Source organism: Raphanus sativus, chromosome 2 (assembly GCF_000801105.2).
Source record: "Raphanus sativus cultivar WK10039 chromosome 2, ASM80110v3, whole genome shotgun sequence".
NCBI classification, from domain to species: Eukaryota; Viridiplantae; Streptophyta; class Magnoliopsida; order Brassicales; family Brassicaceae; genus Raphanus; species Raphanus sativus.
In genome coordinates, this window is record NC_079512.1 from 34,671,868 (window position 1) to 34,694,492 (window position 22,625).

The window sequence follows — 22,625 nt, forward strand, 5'->3', positions numbered from 1 at the left end:
TTGATAAACCTTACCAAAATGGTACAATATCTTTACCTCTGTACTTTATATGCGAAAACATTCAGAAAAATATGTAACTTATACTCTGTTTAAAAACATGGTGTATACTTTTGTTTCTTATAGAGATCTCTATTAGAGTCTTCACATATGCAATCATAACAATATACTATGCACATTGTGGGATAATAATAAAATGAGTAAATGTAGACAAGAGGGTACAAAAGGAAGCAGAGTAGGTGAATAAATGAGATGAATTTTGGGGCAGTGAGAATTATAAAGATAAGTAAAAATGAAAGAGAGCAACTGTTAGTTTTGGCTTTATACATGGTCTTCCTTATCTATCTATTTTCATACAAACTTGCAAACCCTTCCTTAAACCTCCCTTTGGACCACATCTCCATCTCTCATCTTTTTTTTCTCATTTCTTCTTTTCTAAGAATTTAATTTCCAGATTTCTACTATCATTACTTTAGACCATCCACAATGGGGGATGATGAAAATCCTTAGCACACAAACCTAGATTATTATAAATAAAATAATAATATAAAAACTAAATTAACTAAGGATTGGTCTCTAAATAAGGATTATATGGACCGAATCCTTATAGAGGTGGCATGTTGCCATTGGGTGGGAGACTATTGTGTTTTGTTTGGCGATCTCTTTCTCCTCTCTGCTTCCATTCCCGTTGGGCTATCTCTTTCGTCGATTTCGTCTTGTGAGGTGAGGATTTCCTCCTCTTTTGATGTTTAGCACCACATCGAGAAGTCTGATGATGATGTCTGGCGCTAACTCTTTTGGTATTCGTAGTCGTAGTCCTAGGGTTTTGGTGTGAAGGTACTTGGATTGATTGAACCGAACTTCTTGATTGTGATCTGCGATTGATCATAAGTTTTCTTAGGGAAATCGATTAGGTTTTGGTACAGGGAGAGAATCAGTCCTTTGTTCGGGGCTTCTCCTTTGTTCTTATGACTATGTTTGTGACGTATTGAACTATACCGAGAGTTTGTTTGAGTTGCATTGCTTTGCTGTGACTGAAGGATCCCTTGTTTGATGCAGTTGGAAGGGGTGAATCGATAAGGTCTAGCAAAGATGGCGAACTTGCAAGTTTCTGGAATTATTGAAAAGGTTTTTCCATCATATATTTTGAACTAAGATCGATTTTGTTATTGATTATACAAACCTTTCTTATATCTGTGTTTTTCTGTGTTATGTTTAGATGACTGGTAACGATAAAGATTTTAGATATAGGTAAAGATAAAGATTTTGTTATTGCTCTGTTTTTCTTATATCTGTGTTTTTCTGTGTCATCACCGAGCCAAAGTGGCAGCAGTAACAAACAGAGCAACAACAGAAGGAACACACACATAAGGAAGGCCAAAAGTGCACACCCTGTTCTAGTGCTTCCCTTGGACTTTCCTTCTCTTTTGCAGGCTTCGCTGTGCCGCATGAAGAAGATATCATTCCTTCAGAGCGATCATGCAGCAATGATGATAACTGTAAGAAAACCACTAATAAGCACGGTACCTAATTGCACGTCTTGATGTTAACTTTGGGTTGTACTGAGTTCTATTTCTTGTTGCAGTGGAAGATATTGAAGCAGCAACTAGTAGTGTGGTCAAGCTTCAGGAAGAACCAACCTATCCAATATATCTGAAGGTAAACCATTTTCCCATATAGATAATCTTATGGAAAACAGTAGAGATTGATCTTTATGATACTCTCTATTTGACCGCAGGCACTGATGAAGATATGTATCTAAAATCATCACCACCCAAATGTCCATAGAAATATATTAGGATTTTGCTGCCGTCGTACTTCGTTTTAAATCATAGCATTATGAATCTTCCTAGACATTGGAAACCTCTATTGTATCTCATATTACTAAGAACTTCAAAATGGAAAACACCATTGAACATATAATTTTAACTAGAGTCCTTAACTATTCAAAAAAAATTTTTTTTTTAAAAAATAATAATTTAGTATTGCTAAGGACTCCAATGGTGGTAACACCATTGGAGATGCTCTTAGATCTCAATCTCCAACTGAGATTCTCTGCTTTCTCTCATTAGTACAGTTGTTGTAGACTTTATTCAGGTAAATTACAGATTTGCCCTTGTAATAGTATCTAGATTCTACAATTCTCAGTATTCTCACCACATCTAATTAAAACCCTCTAAACCGGACACGCACAAGTGTAGTGCTCAATATTGGATTGTTTGAATAGAAAAAATACTAAACCGATGGGTCTGATCTCTTGATATAGCAACAATTAGCAGATTTGATTAAACCTACAAGTACAAAGACACTGGCCAAAACAAGGACGAAGGAAAAACCTACAAGGGGTTTTTACTTGTTAAGTTAATTTTTGAAAGTAAAAAGTTTAGAATGGAGGGACAGGATCAGAAACAATGTTGAAATCTGGACCGTCGAATAGACAGAGACAAATCTGAGCACCAGATATTCTGTGTCCAAGAGTAGAAAGCTATTAAATAGGGTTTGTGACTTTGTATTGTGAAAGAATTTTTTTTCTTTCAAGTATTGAATAAATAATTATAACAGAAGCTATTGTCCCTTTCACTTGTTAGTTGTCTTGTTCTTCAACAAGACACTGCAAATATTACAGGCTGAAAGTACAATACAAGTTTTGTATTTGCAAATATGTCCCTATATTCTGCCATGTATTGCACTTTCTTTCTTAATCTACATCATTTATAGCTTTTCTTGAGAAGGCTACACTCTTGGGGAGTACGAAGGAAGCACAAAGCATCCATTTTCCTGGAGCCACGAGTCTTACCTTCCGCATTTTGACGTCCACGGCCACCTCCGATAGTGCAATCCGTATCCGCTGCAAAATTTCAAAACCGCAGATTAGACATTATTCAAACGTTAAAGAAGTGGTTTAGATGATAGAGTTTGAAGGGTTTTAATTGGTCTGGACCTCGTGGAAGTCGAATTCTGGATCAGCAGCCTTAGAAAATCCATAGACATGGATGGTTGGGAAAGACAAGCCTTCATCTCTATGCCTATCGTTGTATACTCCGCAAAATGCATCTGTTTAAGTAGAGGGGTTAAGAGTGGACTGTGAGCCAGCACAAAAGGAAGCTGATAGTATTCAAACCTAGAGATTCAGCAGCATCTTTAGGTAAATTCATGACTACTTGGGTGACTTTTTGACCCTTATCGCTTGAAAACATAGCCTTTATGAATCTTCTTCCATCCATGTTAAAGACCTAGACAAGGGTAGAAGATTCAGAAATGTACAAAATGGTTTAAAATCTGAAACAAAAAAAAAGTGGTTGGAGTTTGTTTGAATTGACCTCGATTCTCTTCTCGAGCTTATTGACAACACTATTTTGCTCCATGAATTCTACTGCATGAGGGTTCAGGTCATTGGCGTATACACGTTTTACTATTCTTGCTGCAGCAAGTGCGATTGGACCAACTCCAGCGAAAACATCACCTGTCTCATATAACAACAGAGTAATTTGAACCAAACACAACAACAAATTTCCAAATCTACACCAAAACAGACAGAAGAACTGTAAACTAGCAATAGAATAAGACAGCTGATGCTTCTTATGCAACAGAAACTGGCAAGATTCAAGACCAACAATTAGGAATGCACCGGCAATCATTTTTAGTGGGAACCAGTGGTCTAAAATCATAAATGGAGAGTTCTATAGAGAGCAACAGCAATATTTTCATGGTGTACCCTCAAAGTTAGATAGATCTAAGTAGCAAACATACAGACAACGTCATTGTGGTCGAAGCCAAGCAAAAGTCTCTGTCTCTCTGTTCCAAGTTTCGAATTCCAATATCTTGCATAAAAAAAAAGAAAAAAAATGTCAAGTTATGAACAAATACAACGCTAGTTACGCTCACAAGAGATACAATAAGAACACATTCTTTACAGTCAAACATAAACATATTTTGGTGTTAGACAGTTTTAGCAGGAGCTGATTTGATCACCCAAATGAGGAAAGTGAGAGCTAAGATAAGTCCAAATAGCACAAAGAAAGACTCATTAGTGAGAAAGAAGATACATACACTCTAGCTAAATCAACATGAAAGCGCAGTCCATTTTCAACAACCATAGTCACCAGGGAATGGTTTCCAGCTAAAACCTCTAACTGCATTGTTCTGAAGTCATTGTGAATAGGATCAATCTTATTCACAACCGTTTGTATCTTTGGCTGATTCTTATCCAGAACTACCTGACAAGAAATAGAAAAAAAATACAACACAACTCGCGAGATTCAAATATCTGAAGCTGGGGAATTTTTTATTTATTTCAGAGTTAGGCAATGTCCACTAATCACCTTAGCAATGAGCCTCTTGTAAGGTAGATGCTCGTCTCTAAGGTTGAGATGCGCAATATGACCCACCATCTCAAATGCAGAAGGCACAATCATACCCTTTGGTAGTAAAGCTTCCAATACCTTACACCAACACATACTTTTATAAGCAAACCAACTCTTATCTTCCAAATTCAAAAAAAAAAAAGTCCCATCATTTACCTCGTTCATTGGCCAATAGTCATAGAACAGAGTCAGTCTACATCTTACAAGCTCGAAACTTAAGCTTGCATCAGTCTTCTTAGCTTCTTCGAACAGAACCTAACAAGTAGAAACCATATCATACACCAGAGAACTAACAAGAAAACAGAAACTTTAAAGCTAAGACTGATCACCTTGATAGCCTCAGGCAAGTCTTGAACTTCCTCACCGGAATATCTCTCATCCAAAAGCAATAACCTTGTTGAACCTCTCCACCTTCCTCTACAACTACCATACCCTTCTCCTAACAACCCTTCAAAATCCCCATCACCTCCTCCTTGATCTTCCACAACTTCCACCACAGCAAACTCATTCCGACTGCTTCCTTTGTTAACCTTCTCCTTCCCCTCTGTTCTCTCCGTCCTCCTCTTCCTCTTAGGTCTAGAAATCTTAGCCAAGTTTCTGAATTTGAGATACCCAGTTGAGTTAAACGTCCTGGCGAGCTGATCTCTATGCAACACAGGACTCAATCTCTCCCCGTCCCCTTCTGCTTTCCCTCTTATCCTCCGGTCAACAGAGTCAACAACACTATCTTCCTCTTCTTCTTCATCGCTCGCACGGCCTAATAGCTTCACCACGTCTTCGTCAATTTCATCTCCGGGAACCCTAGCGATGTTCCGTATCCTGGGCCAGTTAAGGAGATGACCACGGAGACGATTCTCGAGCGCGAAACAGTCCTTCGCGGGAACTCGAACCGCCGAAACCTCGAAAACCCTAGTGAACTCGTCTTCGTCGAGGAGAGCATCCGGTTCCTCGAAATCTCCGATTTTGCGTCGACGGGCATCTCTGTCTCGACGCGTCGAAGCTAAACTGAGGTCGCTGAGCAGCAAAGGAGGCTTCTTCTTCTTCCCTCTCAGAAGAGACGGGCCGTAGGGGAGGGAGGTGAGGTTAGTGGAGAAGGAGCAGAGGATAAGGAGGGTTTTAGGAGGTTTATGGATGAAACGAGACGAGTAGGAGGAAGATAAGAGTGGGAAAGGAAGCGAATTTGCTCCTCGGAAAAGAGATAGCTTTGACATCATCATCACAAAGGTCACATTTCCCGCGTTTGCGCGCATCAGAGAGATTTCATCGGTAAGGAGAGATGACGATATCTCACTTGCTTTTAGAAGACAGACTAGGTTCTCGTCTTCCTTTGTTCTAATTTTGTTTACAGCCAAGAAACGACGTCGTTCATCGTCAGATACCATTAAGAGAAACGATGTCGCTTAGAGTAGGAAACCATCAAATAAAATTCAGTCACTGCCTAAACAGCATATACTAATAGAAGATAGATTGACCAAGATCTTGAGGGCAATGATACGTAACAAGGAGGTACATCAATTATTATCTCAAACTGGCATAGTAAATAGAAATTGATGGGTTATCAAAGTGTTTGGAAGACACAAAGTAACATGTAAAAACAAATATAGAGAACAAATTCGTGGCAAATCATTGTCTGTTGTTATTTCTTCCTCGGATGCATAATTGTGCAACTCACATTAGAATGTTCCGTACCATATCATCCCTCAGAACCGGCGCAACATAAATACAAAATGTTTAACTGAAAAAAGCTTAACTCAAAGCGTCCAAATGAATAAGCATGAGAATGGTTAAAATCACATAAGTTAGAAATCAAAAATATATAAGACCTAAAACCAGGTAAAGAGCCACACCATATAACTGTACAAACAGTAATTCCACTGCGGAGAAATGGATTCACAAAGCAAGAAAAAAACATGAGCGACAGAGAGAGAAAAAAAAACAAATCGTGTTTAAAGCCAAAGGTTTTCAGATTATAAGGAGTAAATCAAATCTCATCAGGCAACTTAAAACTCTGAGTACCAAAGATATGAAGAGACGAGTTTTGAAGAAAGACAGCGACACCACATTTGCTGCTGTTGAATCCATCCCAGAGCGTGAAATGAGCAGTCCCGGACACCGACTTCTTCGCTGTTACGTCTTTCACAGTGCACATCTTCTCCATCTTTCTTACGACGTAGTCATTCGACAACATTCTTCCTTCGTTCTCTCCTCTCTCACAGTCTGTCACCAGCCCCGTTTCATATAACGCCACCATTATGTCTAGTCCGTTCCCGTCTACTTTCATCCTCAAAGCTCCCGTTAGTGATACTTGCAGTGTCTCTGAGGTTGGTCTCTGGAAACTCGCCTGGTAAAGACAGAGAAAAAAAAATTACTGATCAAGCTTACGTGTGTAGAGGGAAAAACAAAAGAAGAGTGAGCCACATCGATTTCAAACCAGTTTAGCTATGTAGCTAATCGTGGGACACACATCTACGAGAAGACGGGTATGAATCAAAATTTCTCATAGATGTTGTTTAGTCAGCAACTTAGCTATCACCAAAACTCGTTTATTCTAATGCCATAGAAGCTTACTCTGCATCCGCAAATCTACCTTCTATGTCATAATACTTATTAAACTATCTTCAAAAATACACATTGACCACTTTCAGTTCTCTCTATTGCTGTATTCTTACAGTAAAAAAACTATAGGACACACATTATTCAAACACAGATTCAGATACAAGAACGTGCTGTTGAATCTTCAGGCATCAAAGCATATGCTATAATAGATGTTTAGAAGACAAAAGGTATGATGTAAAGACCTAATCGTAGTAACTTACTAAGCAAGTTTCACATGGAGAGACTTTCAAACATTCATAACTCTGTTTCAGACTTTCAGTGTATGTATGTCCCAATCACATAAACATGAGTTCTAATCAATCATAACCCTAGTTCCTCCTAAGCCTCATCTCTATGAATTTGCTACTAAAACCTATATGTATGAATCACTGCCGCAACATTCACATCATATCTTTGAGTGTTTCACATCAGAATCAAAACATATAAGATGTTGAAAAGAATACAACTCACCTTGAACGCGGGAGAAGGAAACCTAGGAGCTTCCACGATAGATTTGAGCAGAGTCTCTTCCTCGTTATCGACCAGTTGAGATCTTCCTTGGATTACAAGCTGCGGAGTGAACATCGTGTCAAGATTCAACGCCTCCACGTACGCCTTCTGCCTCACCGTCCACTGGCTCGACCCGTACGGATCCTTCCAGCCCTTGTAGTCCCAGTAATCGACGTGGAAGACCAGAACCATCGCCGGAGATACAGAACCACCGTCTTCTCCTCCACGGATCTGAGCGTCGAAATCACCTCGGCCGAGCCTGGACATGAGCATCTCCGCCGCTGGCGACGTTTTGCATCCCTGAGACGAGAAAAGCTGGACGAGAACGGGTCCGTCTCCGGCAGGAACGTCATCGGATACGGCGGCGGAGTTGTTACCGGAGTTAGGTTTACTCGTGGAGGATGAAGATTTCTTGCCGCGAAAACAGGCGAAAAGACGGCGCGACATCGGAGGAAACTGCCCGTCTCTTCGCCTCCCAAAGATATATTAAGAAAGAAGGAAAAGCGGAGAAAGAAAAGGAAACAGAGAATCAAGAAGATGTTTTTTTTTCCCCGAGAAAAATTGTGAGATTGTCAGCGAAGTTGAGAATCTTGAGGAGGAAGAAAAAAAGGCTAACACGTTGAGAGGTAAAGAGAGAAAAGCGGCAAAGTCTTCTTTACCCAAAAAGTATTTATATTAATATTTTTTAGATAAAGATTCGGTTGCGAAAGCTGTAATTTTCCAAATTGTTAAATAAAAGAAATGTTTGGCAAATATTTTGAAAAGTTGTTCTTTTTTTGACAACCGGAAAGTTTCTTATTTTTGGCTTTAGAATTGGTATGAATAGGCCTAGGTCTGAAGGAAGAAAGGTCAGTGACATGTCGGTTAAGACAGGTGTATGGTTGTTCGATGTCGGCAACGAACTTTTTTTTTTTGTTAAAACAAAGATTCACTAGTAACTAAACTAATAAATATAATACACATTAATTTAACAGTTAGAAATCATAAGCTTGTTGATGGAAGGAATATAACAAAACAAAGAGCAAAAGAAAGATACAGCGAAAACAAATTTGAAAAACAGAATCTTGAATTAATACAGCTGATACGTATTCAACACTAATCATAGCTGATTTGCATTAGCTGCAGGCCTGCAGCCACATTGTGGCCAGCTTGTTCTGACTGAACTACCGATTCCACTGCACCTTGGGTCCACACAAAGCAACTAACACAAAGCAATAAAATCCCATGTGTGTTATACAGTGAAAGAGAGAGAGAGCTACGACACTTACTTTTGTAGTAAAGCAAAATCCTAATTGATTGTGTGTGGAAATATTTTCGTAACTTATGTATAGTGATAATACTTATTATATGCATATATTGTGGAGTAATATACACAAGAGAGTACAGAAGAAATCTCACTGCACTGACCATAGTAAAAGCAGTGGAAGTGAATACATGAGCGAGTTTTGGGATTTTTTTTTTTTTTTTTGAGAAAAGGCCTTGATCGTCTAGTACTTGTTTTACAGATTCCAGCTAATAAAAAACTAGACTTTTTAGCAAAAAGGAAAAAGGAAAAACAACAACCAAATTTCAATTAATTTCATAAAAAATTGGAGTTGAAAGTTATTTGGTGAAGGAGTTCCATTCGAAATTTCTTTGGTTTATTGTTCTTTTTTCATTTATGAACAATTAGCTTCCAAAAGGAGGAGAACCACATATGTTTTGTCCCTTCTTCGTCCCTTCACTCATTTGGGTCCTCTAATCTTGATCGTGCATTTGTTCAATTATATCCACTCATAATTTTGTTTTCTTTACAACATCCAAATTAGCAGTGTATTTATTTTCTTTTTATATGTTTGGGCCCTATATTACTTTAAATAACATACAGTTCTATAATTTGGACTGCTTGTATGTGCCATATGTTACAATATCGTGCAATCATTAGTGCATGTAAACATACATACCATGTTATGTTTTTAAACAGCCTGTCATGTTTTTAAAACACATGCTATGCATTAGTATGACACGTTACCAACACTACTGATGATCTTGTATAGGAGATCAGATGGATTCAGCTTAATGTGTACTAAACTCTTGTATCCTTAATTGCCATAGTCGCACTATATTATATAGCTAAATACGTATAATTAACAATTTATTCTCACCCTAATGTAGAGAAGAAAATTCAAAAAAATGTGCCGGGACCAAATAAGAAAGCATACCCTTTTTACCAAATCCAAATACAATGATCAGTTAATGATTATAGCTAATGATATATGTTGTATATATATTCATATTTGAAATCGATTGTATGGTTTGTTTTGACCACATATCACCGGTCCATTCAAATCCATGTGGTTGATGAATCCACACGACCAGCCAAAAGAACAAAACAAACTTCTTCTAAGTTCCAACAAAATCTCCACCACAATCTAGGAGCTTCATTCACATACCACCCTGCATTTTTTTCCATATATAACATTGCATAAACTCACTTGGTTCTCTTATATTCTCAAGCTAAAAATAATCACTTTTTCAAAAAAAGTTAAAGGATGTTAGAAGGGAAAGCAGTGATGGGCGAGACAGATATGAAGCAAACAATGAAGGAAGATGCTCTTAGTTTGGCCGCCAAAGCCCTTGATTGCTTTGATGTCACCGAGCCCACTCAAATCGCTCGTTTCATCAAGAAGGTTCGTAATTACTGTATTACTTAAAAAAACCATGATAACCTTAGTGCTATAAATCTTGAAAGGACCTGTATTGAAATTAATGTGGAATTGAATGTTGTCACAAATTCACCAGTAGATTTCGCGGACAATGATATTCAAATCTTTGATAAATATTTTCAAAATTTTCAGGAATTTGATAGAAAATATGGATTGGGGTGGCAGTGTATTGCGGGGACGCATTTCGGATCGTTCCTGACTCATTGTAGTGGCTGCTTCATCCATTTCTCCGTTGGCAACCTTACCATTTTACTCTTTAAGGGATCAGCAGGTGAAGTAGAGTCCGGACCAACAGTGTAACCAATTCAGAAAATATTGTGAAGATAATCAAGTATTTATTTGGATCCATGCAGTGTTTAATTTATTCTAGTTTTTCAGTCATTTCAATCGTTTTTTCCGGTGTGTAAGTAACATTTTCGCTTCTTTCCGCATATTACATGATACCTTTCAGACTTTTATTTTAATCCATATCCCGAAGATATATAATGTTGGTGCCGATTTCTTGGCAAAAGAGATTACTTATGTAGATCAAAGGGGGTCAGATATAATTGTTCTTTAAAAAAACCTTACTATTGGCTAAAATTTGATCTAATCGTATGAGTAGTGACAACAAAAAAAAACTTAAACGTTAATTGGTTTTGAGTTATAAACCTATACAATTTGCCTATAATAACAAAATTATATATCGCTTGGGTAAAAAGAACGTTCACAGGTATAAACATATACGAAAACATCCCAAGATCTCAATTCATGCGGTTCAAAAACTTTTCTTCTTTTTCAACTTTTTCATATTTAATGTGTGAAACCTTGTGATCATAGATCAAATTTGCTTAGTTTTTTTTTCTTACCCTCCGGTTAGCTTGTAAATATACAGAGATAGTAAATTTGATTAATGTGGAATTTACATGGGTTAAAAGTCCTAAAAACTAATATGAATTCGGTACATGACATTATGAGAAAAAGATGTAACTTCAAAAGCTTTTCTTGCCACACCAGTTCCTGTGTCCATTTAACCGGAGCCTTGCCTTTGTCCCTCGTAGTCTCGCTTTGTAATCTTTCTTCCACTTCTCAAATCTTGACTTAAGCCTAGTGAGTTCTTCTTCTGCATGCTGCTTATTCATTGCAATCGACTCTCGTTCCAATTCCATTTCCACATGACGCTTCACATCTTCATCAAATACGACTCTACGTTGATCAACTTCTACATAAATATCCTTAACATCATTCAAGCTACCACCGTTGAGATCTTTTGGTTGAGGAGTTCCAGGGGACATAGTATTACATGCAGCTTCCAGACTCATCTGCAAAGACCATATTCCAATTTTAATTGGAAGATTATACAATCATAAGTATGTAAATGCGTTACACTGTTTTTACCTGCATTGAAGAGATATGTTTTTGCCATGTTTCCTCCATTGACTTCATTCTTGTTTCGTGCTCTAACCATCTTTCCTCAAATCGTTGCAACTCCTCCTTCAGTGCAATGTTTTCATCTTCCTTCTGCATGATAGCTGTTTCAACTTTCTGAACACGGCTCTGGAGATCAGCTAGAGCGCAAGGTTGGACTTGAATCTGCTCTAAAGGAAGGTCCTAAACAAGAAAGGTAATCAAAGTTTCAGCAGTGGATAGTTAACTTACATACATCATATGCAAAATATTACCTTGACTTCTGAAACTTTCCTCCTTGACCTTCTTTTCGTTTTTTTCTTCTCATTGTGTGAATGTTTCTTCAATTGCACACTGTTCTTTAACTGCTTGCGAACCAACCATCTTCGTACCACTACATAAAAGGGTGAATAGATTTATAATCTCATACAAGATGGAAACACAAGTTCTTTGATGCCATAAGGAAGATACTCATTTTTTTTTACCATATTGCAAGTGTATGACTGCATCAAGCTCTCTATTTACTGCTGAGGAAACTGTAGCCGGTGTTTTCACTGCAATGTAGTTTCTCCTGGCATTTTCACCGCGGATATCTGTGAAAGCAGAACAAGTTAGCCAAAAAAAAAATCAAATAAGCATATCTATAAAGTTAACATGAGACATATGTCAATGATTACAAGATTGAAGTATCAATGCTGAATTCTTCATATTGTGGAAGTATTCACGGGACTTATAACCACGAAAATGCTTCTGTAATCCAATTACACCGCACAGAACATATTCTCTTCTTTCCTCAAGTAGGCCAATCTATTAAAGTACAAAAAAAATGAAAGTGTTACTATTGTAGATAGATCATGACATCAACATGTAAAAAAAAATACTTACTTGCCCAGTTCTAAGGTATATTTTTCTATATCCAACTTGATACATTTCAGGAGGAAGATTGAATTGTTTCATAATAGAATCTGATGTGCTAAGTGGATCCTGGGAGAGTTTTGTGTCCAGTAAGAATCCATATCTAGTCCATGCACAAGTTAACAAAGACAAAAAAAAAAGCTTAGGAATACATGTAACGACAAAGCGGATCAGTGAAGTTGAGAGACCACACCTTGCTACAAGATCCTGATGTGTCATCCGAGTATGATAACCTGATCTTGATATTCTAACAATCTCCAAGACGCCACAACATCTAAGCTGTTGTAGAACATGATTCTCTTCGTAGATTCCAGGAAGCTGATTTGAATTTGGCTTTATGCATCGGATAAAATGAGGAGTGGTGTCTTCTAACTTGTTCATCAGCTTGAAAAGTTGGCTCTGTAAAGCAGGAAAGCGAGTTAGAATGTAAGAAAAGGAAGGTTTCAACTGCAAAACTCAAGCCTTGTTACCTTAAACTTTGTAATAACACTTTGATTCATTGATTCCGACAAGGATGCTGGCTTTAGAGACTTGTCACGCATCTTAGAAGAAAACAGGTTCAGTAATTGACAGTTGCACGATGACAAAAGTTGGATAAGATCAACATGCAGTGGATCTCTGTTCTTTTCCAGGAAGCCATTTGTATCATAGAGAACCTATTAATTAAACACCATAATGTAAATAAACTCTCATAAGTACCCAAGGAGATATTATAAGAGCTAAACAACAGCGTTAAGTTGTTTGATTTGGGTTATAAACTGACCTCTCCGGCATAATGTCTAACTCTAAAGCCACGACCTCTTTCTCCCCTGAAACAAGAGTTCGCTTTCAAATGATGCTTCAGCTTGTTGGCAAACGTCGTATCAGTGGCCTTTGGAAAATTTGATTCCTCGTCTAGTAGTGATACAAAACCAATGGGTTTCTGCACTAGCAATTATATGTATACAAGATGATTTTTTTATTAAACATGGAATGAGTACCAAATCTAAAGATGGCACGCTAGATATTACCTTCTCAATAAGATCTAGACACTCTTGATTGTCTTTGAATTCAACCTTTGTCCAATCAATTCCATCCCCTTCATATTCCTGAACAGAGAAGATTTATCAAATAAGTGTAGCTGAACTAGAAAATCATATCTAAATATAGTTTAGGCTCCAAAAGAAAAAAGATCACCTCTTGTTCAAGTTTAAACAGATGTCGGTTGAAGTGTTGTTGCAGTCTTTCGTTTGCATAGTTTATGCAAAATTGTTCAAAGCTATTATTCTAAAACCAAGGAGACCTGATCATTAACACAGTCAAAAGAAATAAAGACTAACAAATCTGGAGTGAAGTTACGAACCTTGAATGACTCAAACCCATATATGTCAAGGATACTAATCGATCTTCCTGTCCTTAGTTTACCAACTTCAAGTGAAGTGTTTATTTGCTCAACAAGCCAGTTGAAAAGGCTTGCATATATGATTTTTGCTAGGGAATCCCTCATATCAGTCGCCTGCATATATATATATCGACATTTAAAGTATAGAACTAATTAAAAACTCTTGTGTGATTGATATATGGCGACTAAACAAACCTGTGGCAGTGTCAGTCTTTTAGCAATGCAATCTCTACCAGCTTGGAGCTTGCATGTAGACAAAACCACCATAAGCTCTTTTGAGTTGCATCCCATTAACATAGCTACATTAGTGACAGCTGTCATAGACAAGAGCAAAATAATAAGAATCATTATTCCAGTAATTAATACAACATGATAGATGACAAGTCAGTATATTCTTACCTTCATCTTCTACCACGTCCACATGGTTTTCATTGTCAATCACTTGAAAAGATACATTTCCTAACCATAATACAGCTGCAAGCAGTGAAAATGCACGTTCTTGATGTTCTTGAGGAATCTGAACAGTGTTGAAAGCTTCCTACAATAACAAAACAATCTTTTATGAAATTACAAAGATCACTTACTCCATCAGAAACAGAGAAAGGCACATGAAACAGAAAGAGTTACCATCAGTTTGTGAAATTTTTGAGCATCATCAATGCGATCAATGGTTAAGCAGTTGCTCTGGTTCAAATACTTGAATTCACTTGCTGCTTTAAGCTTCAATCTCTCTGTGAATAAAATCATATAAGGAACGGTGTAGCAACTCCTAGCTTCTCAGCCATGAGCAAGTAAAGTTTTATATATATGTCTACATTTTACTTTGGCAGGGACACTTCCAAACATATCATATGCGCCAAAACCAATCAAATACCTGAATCAGTTCTTATATATTTCAGCTTAAAATGTTACCTTTAAGAATTGGTGAAGCACCTGCACACAATTCATAAAAGATATGGTAGGATCTCTCGCCATTGGAGAGCTGAACTACTCTTGACTGATCCAAAGAGACTACTTATTAGTCCATGAATAGCTAACATGTGGAAACTGACTAAAACTTCTCAACAACAAAAAATTACCTTTTCTAGCAGAACTGTGGTCATTGAGCATCAAAGTAGTCACAGGAAACAAAAATGCATGTGAGCTCAATATTCACGAAAATATGACAAAAGAATCCGACAAATGTTAAATTGTTTACTCACAAGTTTCAAGTTTGGCTCCGCATATCTTTCCCTTTGCACTAAAATGAATCTCCATCAGTTTCCCCTGCATCAATTCAGATCTACCATGAATCCTGACCACTTATTGGCTGACATGAAACTTTCAAATCTAAAGAAGAGGAATGATTCCATACGAATCGGCTAGAGTTATCATTTCTTGATGTTTTAGCATTCCCAAAAGCTTCAAGTATACAGTTTGTCTTTAGGATTTCATTATCCACCCCAAAGTTGCCTCCACCAAGAGCTTCCAAGTACTGCATTGCATACTTTGCTGTCTCAGTTTTCCCAGCTCCACTTTCTCCGCTATAAGGAATGATACTATCAGTTAGTTATTCATATCAAACATTAGAAGGAAAAAAAAACCATTCAGAATTAGAAGGCCTCGTCCTACCTTATGATGATAGATTGGTTCTTCTCCTCTGCGGAAAGGAAAATTCAACAATATAAACACCAGACAATAACTATTTCAACACCATGGAAAAGAACTAGAGAAGAAATAAAAAAAGAAAAGAAAATGCTTTATGCTCACCTCTCATCATCTCATCAAAAGCTGCATCAGCAACTGCATAAACATGAGGAGCAACCAAAGCCTTCTTCTGATAGGCTGATCTAATGTCGTTACCGTAAATCTGAACATTCTTAAACGGGTTCACTGCAATCAAAACTGGTCCTGCTTTACTCTGTAATGGAAGAAACATGAAACTGTGTTAAAAATGAATAATAATCAAAAACAAAACCTGATATTTTTTATTTGGAACAAGCTTACATAAATCAAGTCTTGTGAGTATCTGACTCTGAGGTTGTAAAGAACAGATGGTTCATTCAAGTAACTAAGCTGTATAAGGTCATCAACTCCCTCCAAAACATCTGGGTTTGCAGGGAGAATCTCTTTCATTGATACTCCCACAACCTTTTTAAAGATAACACAAAATTACAAAACCAAATCATATGAAATTTTAATAAAAAAATCAAAAGAACTTACTTCCGTGTTGGACAAGACAACACAAGCCACATCACCAGAAACAGATTGTATCTTCCCCAAGTGCCACTGCCCCCCATTACCAACACGACACCAAACACAAAGTTTCTGTAATAATCGAAAAACAGAGAAGCAGTTTTAAAACACGCACGCACGTATCAGAAAAAAAACCCCGGTAATGTATTCAATATCATCACCGAAACTTGCGAAAGAAGCAATCTAACCTTGTCGATGAAATACTCAACGTTATTGACACATTCCGGCTCCGAGGTGATCTGCTCTGTCCTCCTTCTCTCGCTCCAACCCTTCTCCTCTTTGGTCTCTATCTCCGGCGAAATCGTATCACGGAGGCTCGTCGGAAGCGATTGACGATTCGACGGCATTTGTGATGCGCGTCGAGAGGGAAGGGACGGAGACTTATCCTTCAACCTCATCTCGCACGCGTCGTGTTGGCCAAGAGATTCCATCGTCTCCTCAGGTGTAGTTTTTATCGTCGGAGACGAAGGTATAGTCATTGGTTTCCCCTAGAATTCACCGATGCATCGGAATCTGAAAACTTTTATAACGGAGAATCTCTCAACATTGCAGATATGGAAAGTTTGTCGAAACAGAACAAAAAAATAAAACCGAAAAACAAAAAATAATAATAACAAAACCTTTTGCCAACGAGAAGAAAAATATTAGAGAGAGGGGGGAGGGGGAGGAGAGAGAGAGACAATTCCAGAGAGAAAGAATTTGAAAAACCAACGAGGCGCAACGATGAAGAAATATATTTTTTTTCCTTCATAATCGAATGGGCTTTAAACAGAAACTTATAGGCCCAATAAAGGGACCCGAATATTATTTAATAGACCCGCCCCAACAGTGTCACAAATTCGTTTTGTTTCCGTCTTTAGGCTTTTCTCTTGTCTGCCCTAGCCGAGAAACCAAAAATCGGCGGCATGGCGAAGAGCAGGAACAAGAAGAAGAAGAGAGACGACGACGTTTCCATGGACGTTTCCGACACTAAGAGCGTCTCTGAAGCTGCTCCCCAAGGTAAAAAGAATCTCGGCTTTGCTTAGTACCACCATCTTTAAGATTTCAAGTGTTTAAATCCGTCTTTGCTCTTCTTTGATTTTGGTTTTAGCCATGGACACTTCGGAGACCGGAGACACCAAACTCGCTCCTCGTACTCGTAACCTGTAAGCTCAAGTTTTCGAAAATTATCATATTTATAAAAATAATCAATTTAATTTCTGGTTTGGCTAGTTAGATTTTTTATATAAATCTTTTGTTGGGGTTTCTCTTGGCTACAAGTTTCCGTTGTGGTAATTTGCTCTCTTCTGAGTTGTATCTGGCTCGAGTCATTAAAATCATATTACATTATCATTTTGTTGAACGTACCAAGGCATAGAACGATGAAATGCATACCAAACTTCGTAGTCAGAGTTACATGCTGGCTTTGTGTCTGATGTTTTCTTTAGGACCTCCTCGCGACCCTTGCATTAATTTCTGATGATATTACTTGTTTTCTCTAGGACAAGCGTGAAGAAAGGAAAACCTATGAAGAGAACGAAGACTGCAAGGAAGGTGAAAGCTGTGGCTAAAGCTATAGCTAAGCACGACAAGTATGAAGAGAAAGCTTCCAAGAACGTTTCCAAAAAACAGAGAACTCTTTCCGCCAAGTTATTGTATGAATGATTTTTTTTTTTGTTTCCAGATAGAAAAGCTTTTAAGGTTTGAGCATTAAAAAGAAATAATTTCTTCAAGTTTGTGCTTCTCCTTTAGTTACAGACTTTTTTTAATGTTTTTATGGATTTTTATTATATGGGAATATTTGTCATTTACCAGGAGTTATTTAAACAAATACTTAGATGCAGAGGAGTGTGCAACTCATTACAAGTCGTTAACTGGGGCTATCACTTTTAGCATCATCAAACAAAGATCAAAGTGTAACAACAACGTCAAGGACATATATATATATACAAACGGATCTCTAACAACTAGCTCTTTGGACAAGTTTGTTGTCTCTACAGAATCCTCGGAAACCTTGCTTTGGCTTTTGGCCTGACTTGTCTCTCTATGACCGGTCAGCTTGGTTGGATTTTGGACGCTATTGTGTCTGCCTTATTCCTGTATGGAGAAGTTACAAAGGATCATCTTAGGGAACCAAGCCACGTGTGAATTTGTTTGCCAAACACCAACGCACTTGGATTATACACTAAGTATAACTTCATCAAAATATGTTAACGTATCATATTGTAGTGCGGGGATAGCTCAGTTGGGAGAGCGTCAGACTGAAGATCTGAAGGTCGCGTGTTCGATCCACGCTCACCGCAACAATTTTTTTCCGTTTTACTTACTACTCTAAACGCATCGTTTTGGACATATATTTTGGAATATTTATTTACTTTTCTCCTGTGAGAAAGAATTTCAAAAGAGCTCATTAACGTAGTGTGGGCTATTTTTACATTTCCGGCCTGTAAATTTAGATCAAATCTAATCTCAGGGCCTTTGCTTTGTGGAATAGCCTAAACGAATCGGTTAAGGCCTATTTTAATTCTCTATTTTGTTTACATAATTGCCACTCTATCCTCTCAAGGACTTTTTTTAGTTTTTTTACTTCCTTTTTTTACCGCGTCCACTCATATGAGTAGCCAATTACATTAATCTCTCATCCCCTAAACTCGTATATTTGACCCGAAGGCCCAAACCCGCTCAAGCTATACCCGGAACTCTGAGTCAACTCGCTCGAGTTCTGCTCCTGATCAGCCTGCGAAGTGCGAATTCCTACACCCGACTGGAACGACTGGTAACCGCCGTAATTCGATAATCCGAGGGCCGGAGCTAGCTCCGGTATGGGGTTAAGACCAGCTAAGCTAGCCCAATCGAAATTACCGTTGAGAATCGTCCTGAGTGAATTCATCCGAGGAAGATTAAAAGACACATCTTTCATCTCCGGGAACGAATCAAGAACGTCGTCGAGCTGAGACGAAGAAGACGACGGCGACCCGTTCGTGCTCTGGTCTTCGAGACAAGCTTGTACGGGAGCAACAACAGCTTGTCTCTGCTGAGATCCCGACATCTTCTTGTAGTAGATTCGGCATAACACCCAATCATCCAACTGTAAGAAAAACAAATTTAGCTTTTTTAAAAAAATTTATTTCGATTTGATTTTTTTATACATTTTTTTTGTGATGTGTTGTTGTTTACCTTGGAGCTTCCATGGCTACGAGAATGCTCGATGAGTCGATACTCGTGCATGATCCAGTTCGTTTTCGTGCCTTTTGGAGCTTTTCCGGCGTAGAAAACCAGAGCTTTTTTAATCCCGACACGGTGACCATCCGACGTGATGACTTTGTCAGTACCCGTTGCTTTCCAATAACCCGACCCGGCTACTCTATTGGGTCTTGACCCGTTTGGATATTTCCGGTCTCTCGGGCTAAAAAAGTACCATTCTTTCTCCCCAAACAAAGCTTTACCTGCGCGCGCGAGACACCATACAACAGCGAAAAGATAAGCAACTTTACAATAATAGTCTCTTAGTTTTAACTTTCTAAAAATTTAACCCCAAAATTACGATCGTTACAAATAAAACCTACAAGAACTGTTGCTTACTTGGCAAATCCCAAGGATCGAACTTGTAGAGATCGATATCTCCGATGATCTGGAGAGAGAAATGATAGCCTGCAACTTTCCGACAGAGATACTGAACAAGAAGCTCTTCATCTGTCGGGTAAAAACGAAAACCTGGAGGTAAGCTCAATTGGGCTAACGGATCCTTCTCTCTAACACCCATTCTCTTTTCTACTTCAGCGGACAAATAATTAGTTTTTTTCGAATATATGTTTATGTTCTTCCATCTCTTTTGGACAACGCTGCTTTATATAGTAGGTAGGCTGTGTTAAAAGGGAAAGGCTCTTCGAGGATAAGTACAGTCGTTCTTGTCTTACTGCTGTAAAATCTAATCACGATTATCTTTGTGGACCATTTGGACCATTGACAAACTGCCACGTTTTGTGAACTGCCGACCTTGTCAGTGAGCTGTACAACTTTGTCGAGCGAGATAAATGTGCGGAATATTTTCGTATGTGTATATGTATGTTTCTTTTACTATGAGAAAACATTCTTGAAGTCATTTATTTTCTCATGGTCCGTTCGTGACATATAAAATCTTTATAAAATAATTTACTGAGCACAACCTCTAACTAGTTAAAGTAACATCACCAAAGCTTTCAAAGTCAATTATTCGTCTATATATGTTGTTGCCGTTCGGGTTCATGAACCGTCAGGAATAGAGGAAATAAATCGACATCTGTGAAGCCAGTTGTCCTTTCTTCTAGAATTCAGAAAAAAAGGCTAACAACGATGTGTATCTCTATCAGGATTCTCCAAATAATAGTTCGATTTATCTTTTGATGAGGCATTCACTACGTTGCAGTCGGGAAAAGAAAAGTAAGAAGCACTAACTAATCGACAGATAAATCTATTGAGCAGGCTTAGACATGCGTGGAAGGCAATGTCCTGCTCGTGTGAAATGTACACGTGTTGGTAGAGTTAGGCAAGCCTTGAATGAAATAGTCAAACTAGACAGTAGACACAAAAATATGAATAAAACAATAGCATAAGGACAGAAAGTTCTAACTATAAAAATAGAAAGGCTACGTTAACTTTTTTAACTACGGCTACGTTAATTTGAGACACGTATATATGATTAAATAAAAATTAATGAAATATAATGACAAAATATTGTTTTCTAATTATATAACTGAGATTGTCTGACTAAATGTAGAAGACAAATGTATATATTTTCACTATTAATTTACGTCTCATTTATTTTGATTCTAAGCTTGGTTAGTTTTTATAGTAAAAGTCGTTTTATTGTTAATTGTTTTTTACAAACATCAAAATACAGGATGCTATTGTTTTGATATTTTTGAAAAATATTATCTCAGTTCTCATAAGAAAATATAGTTTCTTCCATTTCTATACTCAAATTAAAAGATTAATTAGGTTTTCTTTCACTCAAGAAATACTATAAATGGCCTTAGAAGTTGACAAGTGAAAACAATAGATGCTGGATAGTTCTCAAGCCTTTATATAATAGTTCCGATTTTTTTGTTCTTCTTCTTCTTGATTATTCTTTCTTTTTTAATTATTGTAATTGCATTTCGTTTTCAATTGCTTTTGAACTTTAGATTTAAGTGGACGTGGAGAATTCTTGTTCATTAAGAGGACATGCTCATCCATTTGTTTTATAAGAAAATAATTTTGTATATTAGCAAAGATACGACAAGAGTCTAGTTCAACGATCGCGCATAACTGCAAAATGTGTTGATTAGAAACTCCGCAATCGCTATTCAGTTAGCGATAATATTCTTATAATCTTGACAAAAGGTCAAAAAATATTTATATAATGATACTGATTTGGAGGCAGTGAGTTCTAAAAAAAACTCAGTGATATGACTTTGGGGGCCATGGGATGCAATCTTCAGCGAACATGCTCTACAAGAGCGATGCGGTTGGCTCTAGTCCCGCCTTGAAGCACTCCTACGTGTGTTTCAACGAGCAAGCCTAAACACATAGAGTCACAAAACACTATAAGGGAAGACATTGCAACAAAAATGACAAAAAGTCTTTTCACAAATAAAAATTATCTGTAAGTGTTTTATTATCATTACTGGAAGTTTTTGTATATCTTTGTATTCGTAGATTTGTTTTAATTTATTAGTATAACATCATTTTAAGAGTACTTAAATATTAATGGACTAAAAAGGTTTTACTATATATGGACGCATCTAGTATGGGCAATGGAATGCATGAGGAATTTGCGTCAGTTTCAGGTCACGTTCGCGACAGATTGTCTGCAACTGGTTAAGATGGTTTCTAAACCAAAGGAGTGGCCAGCGTTTGCTAACTATCTAGAAGATATCAAGACGTTGAAAAAATCCTTCCACAGCTTGGATATCATTCATGTACCTCGCACATAAAATTTGAAGGACGATGGCTTAGCACGCAGTGCTAGGAAACAAACGTCCTTTGTTGTGCACATGGATGCAGAGCTACCGTTATGGTTTACAGAGTCTAGTTGAGTCTGTAAAAATCGACGACAAAAAAAAAAAATATATATGGACGCATCTAACAAATTGTGAGTTGTACACGCATATACATATATATTCCCTGTCTTTAAAGTATGCTTTTCTTTGTGAAGTTACATGTTTGTTAAAGCTTTAAAGGAGAATAGGTGAGGACCGTGAGGTGATCACGAAGCTTTATCTAAAGGAAAATAAAAAAGGCATGATGCTTTCTAAATGCATCGATTCAAAACCATTTGTAACAGATATGCAGAATCTGGTCTGTATATGAGTTATTGGTGACAATTTTTTTTTTTTTTTTTGAGAAAGGGCTTGTTATTGGTGACAATTCCATTCTGAATTTTAGGCTCATCTAAGTTAGTCGTAGGTGGTAGAGAGGTCGACGGGTTTTAGACGGTTCGTCTTCTTTTTTTTGTGTGTCTAAATTACTATGTAGATAACTTTTACCAACACTATCTTTCAACAAATATAGCTGCTATAAATAATTTTAAATAAAATT

The 22,625-nt window shown here is 37.5% G+C and overlaps 6 protein-coding genes, 1 long non-coding RNA gene and 1 other non-coding gene across 8 annotated transcripts; 4 read left to right on the forward strand and 4 right to left on the reverse strand.

The window, feature by feature from the left end:
* Window positions 1–2,536: 2,536 nt before the first annotated feature.
* LOC108819338 (tRNA (guanine(37)-N1)-methyltransferase 2) lies at window positions 2,537–5,677 on the reverse strand. The gene is made up of 9 exons (XM_018592353.2): window positions 4,691–5,677; window positions 4,518–4,616; window positions 4,320–4,439; window positions 4,048–4,214; window positions 3,748–3,818; window positions 3,318–3,460; window positions 3,119–3,230; window positions 2,939–3,051; window positions 2,537–2,845 (listed from the first exon to the last, which is right to left on the reverse strand). The coding sequence occupies exons 1-9, from the start codon at window positions 5,609–5,611 to the stop codon at window positions 2,696–2,698; spliced, it is 1,896 nt and encodes a 631-aa protein (XP_018447855.1). The 5' UTR covers window positions 5,612–5,677; the 3' UTR covers window positions 2,537–2,695.
* A 481-nt stretch (window positions 5,678–6,158) lies between these two features.
* LOC108825448 (uncharacterized) lies at window positions 6,159–8,108 on the reverse strand. Its single transcript, XM_018598734.2, has 2 exons — window positions 7,428–8,108; window positions 6,159–6,702 (listed from the first exon to the last, which is right to left on the reverse strand). The coding sequence occupies exons 1-2, from the start codon at window positions 7,911–7,913 to the stop codon at window positions 6,343–6,345; spliced, it is 846 nt and encodes a 281-aa protein (XP_018454236.2). The 5' UTR covers window positions 7,914–8,108; the 3' UTR covers window positions 6,159–6,342.
* A 1,725-nt stretch (window positions 8,109–9,833) lies between these two features.
* LOC130508087 (uncharacterized) lies at window positions 9,834–10,635 on the forward strand. Its single transcript, XM_057003301.1, has 2 exons — window positions 9,834–10,135; window positions 10,304–10,635. Exons 1-2 carry the CDS (start codon window positions 9,998–10,000, stop codon window positions 10,469–10,471), a joined length of 306 nt encoding a protein of 101 aa, XP_056859281.1. The 5' UTR covers window positions 9,834–9,997; the 3' UTR covers window positions 10,472–10,635.
* Window positions 10,636–11,026: 391 nt separating this feature from the next.
* LOC108840346 (myosin-4) lies at window positions 11,027–16,795 on the reverse strand. Its single transcript, XM_057003299.1, has 25 exons — window positions 16,709–16,795; window positions 16,277–16,608; window positions 16,056–16,160; window positions 15,840–15,983; window positions 15,603–15,753; window positions 15,465–15,492; window positions 15,208–15,376; window positions 15,056–15,119; window positions 14,933–14,946; window positions 14,766–14,850; window positions 14,481–14,584; window positions 14,253–14,391; window positions 14,049–14,167; window positions 13,815–13,967; window positions 13,649–13,738; window positions 13,483–13,560; window positions 13,236–13,394; window positions 12,943–13,128; window positions 12,666–12,871; window positions 12,443–12,575; window positions 12,235–12,364; window positions 12,043–12,150; window positions 11,833–11,951; window positions 11,549–11,761; window positions 11,027–11,472 (listed from the first exon to the last, which is right to left on the reverse strand). Exons 2-25 carry the CDS (start codon window positions 16,565–16,567, stop codon window positions 11,143–11,145), a joined length of 3,318 nt encoding a protein of 1,105 aa, XP_056859279.1. The 5' UTR covers window positions 16,568–16,608; window positions 16,709–16,795; the 3' UTR covers window positions 11,027–11,142.
* A 120-nt stretch (window positions 16,796–16,915) lies between these two features.
* Window positions 16,916–17,878, forward strand: LOC130508086 (uncharacterized). Its single transcript, XM_057003300.1, has 3 exons — window positions 16,916–17,087; window positions 17,179–17,233; window positions 17,570–17,878. The coding sequence occupies exons 1-3, from the start codon at window positions 16,994–16,996 to the stop codon at window positions 17,730–17,732; spliced, it is 312 nt and encodes a 103-aa protein (XP_056859280.1). The 5' UTR covers window positions 16,916–16,993; the 3' UTR covers window positions 17,733–17,878.
* Window positions 17,879–18,297: 419 nt separating this feature from the next.
* TRNAF-GAA (transfer RNA phenylalanine (anticodon GAA)) lies at window positions 18,298–18,370 on the forward strand. Its single transcript has one exon. It is a non-coding gene; the product is annotated as a tRNA-Phe (tRNA).
* An 82-nt stretch (window positions 18,371–18,452) lies between these two features.
* LOC108818641 (NAC domain-containing protein 72) lies at window positions 18,453–19,906 on the reverse strand. Its single transcript, XM_018591561.2, has 3 exons — window positions 19,650–19,906; window positions 19,245–19,513; window positions 18,453–19,155 (listed from the first exon to the last, which is right to left on the reverse strand). The coding sequence occupies exons 1-3, from the start codon at window positions 19,828–19,830 to the stop codon at window positions 18,706–18,708; spliced, it is 900 nt and encodes a 299-aa protein (XP_018447063.1). The 5' UTR covers window positions 19,831–19,906; the 3' UTR covers window positions 18,453–18,705.
* Window positions 19,645–20,218, forward strand: LOC108818661 (uncharacterized). Its single transcript, XR_001944164.2, has 2 exons — window positions 19,645–19,787; window positions 19,923–20,218. It is a non-coding gene; the product is annotated as an uncharacterized LOC108818661 (long non-coding RNA).
* Window positions 20,219–22,625: the final 2,407 nt, after the last annotated feature.

Excerpts from the sequence above, each read along its gene's own strand:
- LOC108819338 (XM_018592353.2), bottom strand. The coding sequence starts at position 5,611 with ATGCGCGCAAACGCGGGAAATGTGACCTTTGTGATGATGATGTCAAAG. Across the intron at positions 3,461-3,747 it reads CGACCACAATGACGTTGTCT|GTGATGTTTTCGCTGGAGTT; the intron begins GTATGTTTGCTA and ends TATATGAGACAG. Across the intron at positions 3,231-3,317 it reads AGCTCGAGAAGAGAATCGAG|GTCTTTAACATGGATGGAAG; the intron begins GTCAATTCAAAC and ends ACCCTTGTCTAG.
- LOC108825448 (XM_018598734.2), bottom strand. The coding sequence starts at position 7,913 with ATGTCGCGCCGTCTTTTCGCCTGTTTTCGCGGCAAGAAATCTTCATCC. Across the intron at positions 6,703-7,427 it reads TTCCTTCTCCCGCGTTCAAG|GCGAGTTTCCAGAGACCAAC; the intron begins GTGAGTTGTATT and ends TGTCTTTACCAG.
- LOC130508087 (XM_057003301.1), top strand. The coding sequence starts at position 9,998 with ATGTTAGAAGGGAAAGCAGTGATGGGCGAGACAGATATGAAGCAAACA. Across the intron at positions 10,136-10,303 it reads TCGCTCGTTTCATCAAGAAG|GAATTTGATAGAAAATATGG; the intron begins GTTCGTAATTAC and ends CAAAATTTTCAG.
- LOC108840346 (XM_057003299.1), bottom strand. The coding sequence starts at position 16,567 with ATGACTATACCTTCGTCTCCGACGATAAAAACTACACCTGAGGAGACG. Across the intron at positions 15,120-15,207 it reads ATGATAACTCTAGCCGATTC|GGGAAACTGATGGAGATTCA; the intron begins GTATGGAATCAT and ends GAATTGATGCAG. Across the intron at positions 12,872-12,942 it reads GTGTTATTACAAAGTTTAAG|AGCCAACTTTTCAAGCTGAT; the intron begins GTAACAAGGCTT and ends CCTGCTTTACAG.
- LOC130508086 (XM_057003300.1), top strand. The coding sequence starts at position 16,994 with ATGGCGAAGAGCAGGAACAAGAAGAAGAAGAGAGACGACGACGTTTCC. Across the intron at positions 17,088-17,178 it reads CTCTGAAGCTGCTCCCCAAG|CCATGGACACTTCGGAGACC; the intron begins GTAAAAAGAATC and ends TTTTGGTTTTAG. Across the intron at positions 17,234-17,569 it reads GCTCCTCGTACTCGTAACCT|GACAAGCGTGAAGAAAGGAA; the intron begins GTAAGCTCAAGT and ends TGTTTTCTCTAG.
- LOC108818641 (XM_018591561.2), bottom strand. The coding sequence starts at position 19,830 with ATGGGTGTTAGAGAGAAGGATCCGTTAGCCCAATTGAGCTTACCTCCA. Across the intron at positions 19,514-19,649 it reads CGATCCTTGGGATTTGCCAA|GTAAAGCTTTGTTTGGGGAG; the intron begins GTAAGCAACAGT and ends TCGCGCGCGCAG. Across the intron at positions 19,156-19,244 it reads GTAGCCATGGAAGCTCCAAG|TTGGATGATTGGGTGTTATG; the intron begins GTAAACAACAAC and ends TTTTTCTTACAG.